The sequence below is a fragment of the Peromyscus leucopus genome, chromosome X (genome assembly GCF_004664715.2).
Source record: "Peromyscus leucopus breed LL Stock chromosome X, UCI_PerLeu_2.1, whole genome shotgun sequence".
NCBI classification, from domain to species: Eukaryota; Metazoa; Chordata; class Mammalia; order Rodentia; family Cricetidae; genus Peromyscus; species Peromyscus leucopus.
Window position 1 is genome coordinate 102,377,896 of NC_051083.1, and position 12,100 is coordinate 102,389,995.

General features: G+C 36.9%; 1 protein-coding gene across 8 annotated transcripts in view; it reads right to left on the minus strand.

The window, feature by feature from the left end:
- Nucleotides 1-3,215: 3,215 nt before the first annotated feature.
- The window catches only part of Klhl13 (kelch like family member 13), a 158,040-nt gene continuing 149,155 nt past the window's right edge, over nt 3,216-12,100 (minus strand). For all 8 annotated transcript variants that reach the window (XM_028887293.2, XM_028887287.2, XM_028887288.2 and 5 more), the window contains 2 exons: nt 6,920-7,033; nt 3,216-4,791 (listed from right to left, as the gene is read on the minus strand). In XM_028887293.2, the coding sequence (XP_028743126.1) occupies nt 4,304-4,791; nt 6,920-7,033 (602 nt within the window). In that variant the 3' untranslated portion in view covers nt 3,216-4,303. The remainder of the gene's footprint in view (nt 4,792-6,919; nt 7,034-12,100) is intronic.

Below are 12,100 nucleotides of genomic sequence, written 5' to 3' on the forward strand. Positions count from 1 at the left end.
TTTTTAGGAAAATACTAATCACACGAATATTTTAAAAGTACAAAAACAAACAATATCTTGTCTTTTAGACCCCACTTTGTCCAAGAAGAAAAATATGAACCTTTCAAAAGTTCAAAGGCTTTTGTCAGTCATTTTTCAAATATAGCAACAACCTATGAAGATATGGTGAACTGGCTGCTCTTATGTCAACTTGACACAACCTACACTCATGTGAAAGGAGAAAAACTCAATTGAGAAAATGCCTCCATAAGATCCAGCTGTAGGGCATTTTTTAATTAGTGATGGATGGGGGGAGGGCCCAGTCCATTGTGGGTGGTGCTATCTCTGGGCTGGTGGTCCTGGGTTCTATAAGACAAGGTTGAGCAAGCCATGGGAAGCAAGTCAGTAAGCAGTACCCCTCCATGGTTTCTGCATCAGTTCTGGCCTTCAGGTTCCTTCCTTGTTTCAGTTCCTGTAATGACTTCCTCCGATGGTGAACAGTGATTTGAAGTGTAGTGGTATTGTGTTCCTCAAAATATTGTGCACCCTAATAAACTTATCTGGGGTCAGAGACAGAACAGCCACTAGATACAAAGGCTGGAAAATGGTGCCACTCACACCTATAATCCTAGCATTCCAGAGGTAGAAATCCCTCTGGATCTCTGTGAGTTCAAGGCCACATTGAAAACAGCCAGGCATGGTGACAAACGCCTTTAATCCCAAGAAGTGAGCCTTTTAATCCCAGGGAGTGATGGCAGAAAACAGAAAGATATATAAGGTGCGAGGGCCAGAAACTAGCAGCATTTGGCTGGTTAAGCTTTTAGGCTTTGAGCAGCACAGTTCAGTTGAGACCCATTCTGGATGAGGACTCAGAGGATTCCAGTCTGAGGAAACAGGATCAGCTGAGAAATTGGCAAGGTGAGGAACCTGTGGCTTGTTCTGTCTCTCTGATCTTCCAGCATTCACCCCAATAACTGGCCTCAGGTTTGATTTTATTAATAAGACTCTTTAAGATTCCTGCTACATTCAAGTGTTTTGTCTGCATGTATGTACACACACTACATCCATGTCCACTGCCATTCCTCCCCAAGTTGCTTTGGTTGTGGTGTTCTGCCACAGCAATATTAACTCTAGTTAGGACAACAGGCAAATGCAAAAAACACCTGTAAAGCCAACCAATGACTATTGGCAAAGATTCTTTTTCAAAAAGAAAATAGTTAATGTGCTGAGAAAGAAATGTGTAATAATTTCCCAGCTGTTTGAACTGTTTAATAATAGCTATTACAGTAAAGTGTGAAATTAATTGCATCTAAATAACACATGGTATGGATGCAGAAGAGAATTGTATCTGCTCCGCATTATTCCCTGGGACAGACTGCTAGAAGATCACCAACCCCACTTCTTTCTGTCCCCTTCCCTTTGTGTTTTTTTATGTAGCTAAAGGATGTCTGGCCAGTAGAATGTGAATAGAAGTGATGCATGCCTCTTTCCAGATTGACCCCCTGTAGTCACAAGACTGTTGGCCAGTAGAATGTGAGTAGAAGTGATGCATGCCTCTTTCCAGATTGACCCCCTGTAGTCACAAGACTGTTGGCCAGTAGAATGTGAGTAGAAGTGATGCATGCCTCTTTCCAGATTGAACCCCTGCAGTCACAAGACTGTTGGCCAGTAGAATGTGAGTAGAAGTGATGCATGCCTCTTTCCAGATTGACCCCCTGCAGTCACAAGACTGTTGGCCAGTAGAATGTGAGTAGAAGTGATGCATGCCTCTTTCCAGATTGACCCCCTGCAGTCACAAGACTGTTGGCCAGTAGAATGTGAGTAGAAGTGATGCATGCCTCTTTCCAGATTGACCCTTCCAGCACTCACTTTTTAGTAGTGCTCACTTTCCCATCAGGATTATTAGTTGTCTTGTACACAATTCCATTTTCAGGTAGGTATTAGCTGAAATAAATGTTTCTAGATCTGCCCATGTATAGAACACTAAAATCACCAGAGAATTTGTGCTCACTTAGGAAAAAAATCTTGTCTAAATGGAGAAATCTTTTAAATTTATGCTAGGTTCTTCCAACAATATCCAAAGGGACCACTGATGGGAAATTTGTTTCCTTAGCTATATTTAATTGAAGACTGCCAATCTACCCTTCTGGTCAAGAAATTAGATGACTCAGTACTAGTGTTTTGGAATAGCCTCAAGGTCTGTGTTCAGTTTATATTCAACCATTTGCAGATGTAGAAGAGATGGCAATTCTTTTTCCTTAGGACTCTAGGTTAAAAATAACTCTTACAAGTTATTTTACATGGTTCTACTTGAGTAGACAAGATGGATCTTGAGAGCCAGAGAAATAATCCTCAGAAATATAACTGCTCTTAATCTCAGTAAAGTAGCATGAATCTGGTCTTTTAGAATGTTGAAGCATTAAGATGGCTTGAGCACAGAAGTTTAAGGGCAACCTCAGCAATATATTAAGAAATAACTTCTCCAGGAAAAAGGAAAAGGATGGGAGAGGGGGTATATGGAACAGAAGAACCGTAAGTGAGTAATGTCCTGAGTGAATGCTTAGTGTTGACATGGATACAGCCATGGCAAGGAAGAAGGCCTCAGAACCATGGGAAATTGGCAAAGCCTTTCCCCATAGGGACCAAGCTTGAAACTGGCAAAGACTTCTTCCTTTGGCTCAAGTACAAGTGTTTATGAACAATTGACCATTGTGAGTAAAAACTAGCCACTGCAACTCCATCCTCTCAAATGCTTGCAGCCTGAGACTGATAGCCTACAGACACTTCTACCCAGTCTTTCCCATGTTTACATACTAACATGCTTGAATTGCAGCCCGAGTAAATGCCACTCCATCAGAGTGGCAACATCTCATCTGAATCCGGCTTTTCTGTAAATGTGTTTGTCATTTCTACATTTCCCTCACCATGCCTATCATGGTTTCTGGACCAAGCATTGCAGGTCACAGCAGGGAGGGAAGAATAGGTAAAAGAAAGGGGGGTGGGGCATGTAACTACTTTTGTAGTTTACCCATGTTTGGTACAGGGGCTGCATAATAGCCAATCAGCGTCTTTCAAAACTAATTCCTCAAAGAAAACAAGCAATGTCTTCACAGGGAGGTGAGGGCTGGCCCAAGTCTTTCCTCTTTGAATAAAAGGCACACATACTTGTTCAACTTCCTCAGGCTTGCCCCAGAAGAATTTTTAGTAAATGGAAGTCAAATCAAAGAAGAACAGGATAGCGCAGAGCAGAGCGACATTTTTTATTGAATAAAGAAGGGAAAACATGAACATCATAGAGCAAAGGCAGCTTTTCTGATGAAGCTGCTACACGTTGTGCTAAATAACCTCATCAACCAAGAGTATACAGAATACACAGAACAGGGCAGTTACCTCAACAGCAAGGAGAAGGATGAGAATACGGTTTTTTTTTTTTTAAGATAAAATTTGGTCAAGTGACAAATTTAGTTGCTCAAAATTTCTAGCCCTTTTCCACCTAAATTCAGTATGGTTCTACATATATGCATTAGGTATATGCATACTGAATCCCCATTTTTCATGGAAGCTGCTTTTTAGAAGATTTATTCAATTTTTAATTTCAAATTTATATGACCTGATACTGAATTTTTAAAAATTTGTGATTGACATAGTATGTGTGTATATATTTATACACACTTAAAAAACCACAAATCAGTTCTTATAAGCAGAGGGGTCATGCTTCCCTCCCCCTCAAACTAATGTTGTGAGTTTCAGTTATTTCTCCTGTGTGTCTAAGAAACTTGGTGTGTTCTCAATGCACCCACACAGTCAGGTGGGTTGACAGATGTGTCAAAAATACTTCATGAAAAGAGGGAGGTAGCTCATGCGAGTTGGCAACCTTTTGTGTATTGTTTCTTGCTGGAGCAGGCTGCCTCCCTTTGACATCTTACAGTTAAAGATGAGAGGAAAACTTTACTCTGAAGCCTAGTGAGCACAGTTGTACATTTACTATAATCCACCTTCAACTTGGCTTATAATGTAAGATGACGAATACCTTACACCAGTACACAGCATGAAAAAAGTACTGAAGAAACTTTTCATAGACAATACTTTTTTTTCATGTTAAACATCAGCTTCTATGGGATATATTTCCAGGATGGTTTGTTATCACTTTATAGACATTCTAGGCCATACAAACACCACAAGTAACATCAATGTCAATTTTTTTCCAATAGCTGTATCAATTACTGGAGGCTAATTCTAACAGATATACTACTTAAGGGAGGAAAAGAAGATAATCATGACACATTGCAAAGAGAGCAATATAGCATTTTAGCAGTAAGGGTGATCAGGGACCAGAAAGAGGGGACTCTCTAGAAGGTGATGGTGTGGTTTCTTCAGGTGGGAAAACTGTAAGCGTACAAGCTCGAATGCCACCAAGGGACTCTGGCAGATCAAAGACCTTATGCCATTCATCCTTCTCTGGATCATATTTCTGCACTATCTCAACCATACAGCGATTATTCCATGAATAGCCACCAACCACAAAGATCTTATTCTCAAAGACAGCGACCCCAACATCACTCTGCCCTCTTAACATGGAAGCAATTGGGGTCCACTGGTCATGGATAGGTGAATAGTATTCACAGCTTAGGACATCATCATAATCACTGGTTCCCCGGAAATGGTTGCCACCAATGACATAGAGCCTGTCTCCCACTGTACACATGCAGTGTAGGCCTCGAACAGTGGTCATTGGTGCCTTCTGGGTCCATTTGTCAGTATCAGGGTCAAAGCACATGAGTTCCTTTTGGAAAGTGTCATGGGTAATTCCTCCTAGAGAATGAAAATAATAGGTATGAGGCAAAGAGATCATAAAAATGTAAAAGTAAGGCTCTCGCATATATAGTTAACTTTTAGCTACATTTTATGGCATATTGTAGCTTATAAATAGTAAATTTATAAATATTGTCATTCTATATTCTTTTAACAAAAAATAAAGAAAATATGTTCAACTTTTTAAGACAAATGAATAAGGTCTTATATTAGTATAATAACTTTCTCAAATGGAGATTGATCACACTTAAGAAGCTTTGATGAATGGAAATATATTTTGGCCAGTATTAGAATTGAGTCAACAGTAAATCTGAACTACAAAGCATCAGTCTGTTGTGGGTTTTTAATGGGTAGGCTATGGGTGCTGAGCACCAAGCTAGAGCACTTTAAATTCCAGGGATCCATTAATTCCTTTTCCAAATCAGAATACCCATTCTAATTAACATATTAGGATTACGAATACAAAGCAAAATATTTATTAAAAAGTGTTGAAAGTCTCATGCCAGTAACATACCAACCAGAAAGACTATGCAAATATGCAAAATGGTTGGTTTTGTAGAGTTTGGGTGAGCATGAAGAAAGTGACATCTGTTATATGCGTTGCAAAGCTAAAGAATTGGAATTCTGAACATTATGGGAATTTCATACATGTAGCAGTTGGTTGGTATAGTAGGTCTTTATAACCCACAATTGATTAAGACTAAGAAACATAAACCAACCTATGTAATGAAAGTATCAGTCTCTACCTTCAGCAGACAAGGGGTAGACCTAAGCTAATCTTTATTTGTATCATGTGAAGAGTCATCAAGTTACAAGACAACAATCAAGGAAGCACAGTTTTCTATGCTTTAAAGCCTTACAAGAAAGCAAACCATTGTTTTTGTTTTTGGGGGAGGGTATAAAATTGGCCTGACATCAATGTGGAAGATGATTTTTTTGGGGGAAACATACACCAGTTATGCCAACATGCCACTATAACCATTCAAATGTTAGTTCTGCCCTGAGAACTGTGAGCTTTTGTTACGGCAGTAGAGAACTTACACACATAAAACAGGTAGGTGATACAATATGATTTCCTTTATGGTTCCGTCAATATAAGATGCCCCATAGTCACTCATGAATTGGACCCTGGAAGCCTGTCAATCAAAGCTACAGGCCTTTCACTAATCCTTTTTGACCACAGACATCATAAGGCAGCCCTCTGTGACTCATAATCCCCTCAACAATTTTGTTCTCTAAGAACATAATTGCTTGCTTGGTATTGGTAGGCCTTCAACTTGGGGGAAGAGGCTGTCAGAGGCAGCCTGAACTAGGGAAGAAAGAAAAAAAGAAAGGAAGAAAGAAGAGAAAAAAGAGAAAAGAAAGGAAGGAAGGAAGGAGGAAGAGAGAGAAGAGAGGGGGAAGAGAAACAAAACTGCCTAAAAAAAATTAAATGTCAATATCAAAGACGATCATTATGTTAAAACATATTTCTGAATTCTACAAAAGGGCAATTCAAGCACAAACCATTTGAGAATGAAAGTTGTTATTTGAATTGAGCCATTTTAGAATTTTTATAGAAATATATCCCTGTATATAATGGCACCATAGTAGAACTCCATTAGAATACTAAGGGAATATTGTGTGTATGTATATGTATATATGTAAATATGTATATATACATATATACATATATATGTATGTATGTTTGTGTGATGGGTTACACTAAAGGAGTATTATGCATATTTTATGCACAATAGAGCTTATATGTTATATAATGTAATATTTCCTAATATGACTTAGCCAAATTTTAAGGAAAACAAATTATTATGTATGAACAGAGAATATGATTGGTGTTTACTAGAATACAAAGTATTGAGACTTTAAAAAATGAACTGGCAAATCTAAATGCTTTCCAATTTCTTATCAATTATATATATTTAGATGAATTGGTTTGCTGCTAGCTTGTAAACTTACAAAATGCTCAAAGCATTTACATGCAAATATACACACAAAATTCCTCCTAAAATATAAATTATATTTTGATTATTATTTTCCAAGAATTATCATTATTACTAGCACTATATGGAAAGATCATATAATTAAAGTATAAACATTATTATGTTGTGTTCACAGGGTAATTGCCTACCTGAAATGTACATTACTCCACCATACACAGTTCCAGCATGGCCATAGTGAGGCTCATTCATTTTGGCAACGTAGGTCCATTCATTTGTTCTCGGATTGTAACATTCTACTGTAGCTGTTAAAAAAAAAAAAAGAAACAGAATGATTTTTTTATCTCAAATTTTATTTTCTTTTTAGTAGAGTAATAATAATGTACTAATCTCTGAAAATGCATAAATCAATATGAAAGATCTCAGAGGGGCTCTTCAAATTTTTGAGACTATGTTAATATAAAACATTAAGAGATGCTACATTAGGCTAGATGATATAAATATCTAACACATTATACAACTGTAAAAATCACTAAGGATTCTTTTCTGTCATCTATTTGTATCTTTTTAATTTGACATTTCTTTGCCCTAAAAATACAGAAAAAGATTTTAAAAAATCATAAAGAAGGAATAACACATCAACTCTGAGTCCCTACTTGGACATAGTATACAAGAAGGAACATCAATATATGAAAAACTAACTTCACAGTTGAGCCTGAGGATATTATCACTGCCTAGTTTATGTTCTACACATTTGACTACAGCAACTGCTGCAACCAATACTACTTTTAACCAAAAGATGATTAGCAACAAGGTGATAAGTTCTTTATTAGGCAGACTTCATATCAGTAATCAATTTGTCATCTTCAACATAAAGTATTTCAGACAAGCGACCTCACTTACTTAAATATCTTTCAATCTATGCATTGTTGGAAAACACAAGATCAGAATATCATCAGTCTAGACAGATAGGAAATATGTTTCTTTTTACAAGGAAAGATATAGGGATGTTCTGAGGACTGGTAGGAATCATGAAGTCTAGATGGACTTGAAAGGTTAAAATTATTAACTACAGATATTGCAAAAGCTAATCCAATTCTTTGTTTCCCTCGACCCTGCCTTTTCAGCTGACAAAACCACAACACTATGCAGGGAAGCACAACACCAACCTGAAAATAAAATTTGCTTTAGTAGGTTCCCTTCAAGCTTTATGATATAGTTTTGACTTTATGATAGAGTTCTAGACTGCAACATAAAGCAGAAAGTCTAAGGTTTAGCTACTTGGAGCCGCATGCAATCCCAACTGAAGAGTAAACCTTTAAAGCAGGTTCTCCATTTAACTACAGGCAAATGTGGGGATAGAGGAACGACTTTGTTTTCTGTTTTCTGTACTAATTTCATTTCTTCCATCAGTTCTTATGCAGTTACTTATGCTTCTCCCATCCTCTCCATATGTTAGCACTTCTCACAGCCCTCCAGTAATTTCCCTTTCTACTTACTTTAGGTATTTTTTATTTCAAAATCTTTCACTATTCTCATTCTAATCTATTCTCTTGTCTTATATGAGGCACTGAAGTCTTTTTAAAAATTTAAATGGACACATAATATGATGTATTTATAGTGTACAATATGATGTTCTGATGTGCGAATACATATATGATGGCCAAATCAATATAATTAGTTTATCTGTCACCTCAAGTACACATTACCTTTTGTATTGTGATGCCTTTTATACACTAATTTCTATTTACTTTATCATGATTATCACCTGACAAGCAAACACACTGAATGTACACTATTCCCTCTTCCCCTTTCCTGTCTCTCTCACATATACACAAAGTGACTTAGTGTATTGAGTGGCATGCAATATTAGAAAAGTAATAAATGGACAGAATTTCTATGAGAAAGCGATCTAATCTCACACCTTAACAGGGGATTTTAAAAAGACTTCCAGATATCATCCTCTCCTGACTAGCCATATGCTTCTCTTAATGCGACGTTTTCGTTGAACTTTGAAATTTCCCCATTATAACTGCCCTTTCCTATATCTAATTCCACCTGTCTTGATGCAGTTTCCATTATTTTCCTCTTATTCTTTTTATGGTGGAGTTAGAAATTAAATAGCTAATCTCTGTGGTTGTTAATATTCCCCTATATGAAAAGGTAATGCTGTTCCTCTGTCCGTAAGGTAATTGCATTTTTCTAATAGGGGTTGTAAGAATACAGCCTCTCAGTAACTGTGTAATTGCCCATCAACCCTAAACTTCCCTTTCTCCATCTGAGTCATCAATTTCCTTTACATTTTTAAGTTTCCTTAGCTTTATTGTCAACATTTAAAGTCGTTCTGTGTGCAACTGTTTTTATTAGGGAAATCAGTAAGTGTTCATTATGAAAATGAAATGTAGCTGTTTCAAAATTTGATGTACATATTCTTGTTTCTGTCTTTCACTTTTTTACAAGAAGCAGATACAGATACTGTCCATAAAACTGACAAGCAGAGGAGAGCAAAGTTAGTACAAGACAAGGAGCCTGAACCATAAAGTGATGGTTACAACCATAAGCACCAGGGAAAATGCAGGATAGGTATCAGCAAACTTCAGTCCCAGCCAATACAGCCCCCTGCCCATTTCTGTATGGCTCACAATATAGCAATGTGAATTGCTTTAAAAATTTTTAAAGGTTGGAAAAATGAACCAAAGGACTATTTTGTAACATGAAAATTATATGAAATCACAATTTCAGTGGTCACAAATAAAGTTTTATTGGAACTGAGACTCAAGTATTTGATTATGAATTGTCCACATTTGCGTTTGCTCTACAAGAGTGGAGCCTATTAGCTGTCATAGAGAAATAATAGCCCACAAATCTATAAATAAAGTTTCTGGGACTATGCAGAAGTGTCCTGGCCCATAAACTAGAGACTCAACTTTAGTGGTCTAAGGTTCTAGAGTATAACTTAGAGACTCTTCAGTTTCCTAACTATAATTATGATGCTTATTTCCTCTCGCTCAGGGACCCCCATTCTCTGAGATGATTATATCAAGGTCTAGGGCAAGTCTTAAGAGACTCTAGATCTAGAATCTGAAGGTACTGTTTAGTAATCAACAAAACTCCAAATCCATTAAAGGATATGGAGGCTCATTTAATAAATTTTAGTAATTCTTACTGCATATTTATTTGAAATTTAATAATTTTTATGTTATTTCATCATTTGAAAGCTTTTTTAAAATATGTAATTGAAATGAAAAATCTGAGCCATTATAGTCTTCTTCAAAATAGAAAACCTCAATGGAAGGCCAGTTTCTTATATGTATTACATTTTTCAAAGGTTAGAAAAAAGAACCAAAGGACTATTCAGAAAGAAGCCAGAAATACAAGAATCATTTTTCACTTAAGTGGCAGCTCCTATACACTTATCCTATTTTCCAACCAATATCAGGGAAAGCAGAATGTCCAAGGAATTATACTCCAGTATGACAGCAGACATGAAGATACACAGTCTTTGTTTTATGTACTACAGACTTAGATATTTTTCTCCTTAGCCACTCCTACACACTCCATGAGAGAATTTTAAAAGGCCTAGTATATTGAAATGATCTATCATGACTTACAAAGTGTGCACTGTTTTCCATTTATAATTATTCCTGGACAATGGATATTGTGTCTATGAAGAATACAAGATGCACTGGCACTAATGAACCCATTAAATCATTGACACTTTCCCCATCAATCTCTGTGTCTTGCCTTCCTCTTCCCATCACCTTCTCTATTTACATAGGCATATGAGAGTGGAAATTTAATGAGTTAAGAAGGGGATGCTCATTTACAGGAAGAGATGCTGGCAAGTCTGTATAAGGGGAATTCCAACAAACAAACAAACAAACAATAAAACTAATCCAGTCTCTGTCTGGAATACTCAGAAGTATATGAAAGACTTTCTTTAAGCCTCTTTTTGCTTCAAAAACAATGCCAGCAAGCAAAACTAGACAGCGAAACCAATACAAGTTTTGTTTGGATTTCTATAAAGAGATTATTATTAATGGATAAACTTCAAAAGAACTCACTGACTAGCTTCACTGGGAAGAGGAAAACCAAGGACAATTAGATCAAATTTGGCTACCTCAACAAAACAGAACATGACAAAATGAGACAGTACACTCTCCCTCTCACTTAAGTATTATATGTGGAACTCAAAAAGAATGCTAGGTTAGGATCAGAAAATGAATGAAGTCTCTTGATTTTAGTTTTGTGCAATAATTCCTTCTGGCCTGAAGTCTTTACCAGAATCAAGACTCTCAATTTGAATGTAATTAGTATGTCAATCATGTAATTTTAAAAACTCCAATATACTGTGTCTTAAAATATTTAGTAAAAAAATCTATTTGACAGTGATACTGATTGGGAAGTAATCATTTCCTACAAAATTTTAGGAATAGCTTTATAGTTTTATACTTTATAAATGATGGGAGGTCCCCTCCCTTTCCTTCCCTCCCTCTCTGTTCCCACTCCAGGGCAGCCCTGCCTGTCTGTCCTCTTTCTCTCTGTCCTGGAACTCTCTCTGTAGATCAGGCTAGCCTCGAACTCATAGAGATCTACCTGCCTCTCTGCCTGGGATTAAAGGTATGCATGGCCACGTCCAGCTAAGTGATGGAATATCATAAAGTGAACTGTAATTATAACTAGAGCAGCCTCATAACAAGGCAGGTTAGTATCTGTACTGTAATCAGAAAAACGGTTGTGAAAAATGCTGTTTGTGAAATAAGATTAAAAACAATCTATAGCATCTCAGGTAGATAATACAATATAATATATTTTAAAGTAGTTATCTATCCTTAGGTTAACCTTTGTGAAACCTTTTTAAACACAGGGTCTCAGCTGGGCATAGTGGCACACACTCAGGACTCAGGAGGCAGAGGCAGGCAGATCTCTGTGAGATTGAGGCCAGCCTGCTCTACAAAACAAGTTCCAGGACAGCCAGGGCTGTTACGCAGAGAAATTCTGCCTCAAAAAACCAAACCAAACAAACAAACAAAAAAGACAGGATTTTACTATGGGGTCTAGATTGGTCTTGAACTCTGGATTTTCAGCCTCTTAAGTGCAATGAATTCAGGTATGTGCTATTAGGACTAGTGATAGTCTAGCAGTACCAATAGGCCTATTTTTAATTATGTTTTTAAAGTAAAGTATAATTACATCATTTTCCTCCTTCCATTTCTTCCTTTCAGCCTACTCCATGCACCCCATCTTGCTCTCAAATTCATGGCCTCTCTCTCTCTCTCTGTTCGTGTGTGTGTGTGTGTGTGTGTGTGTGTGTGTGTGTGTGTGTATTTATAAATATATAAATGCAACCTTCTCTAATTAGAGGTACAGAT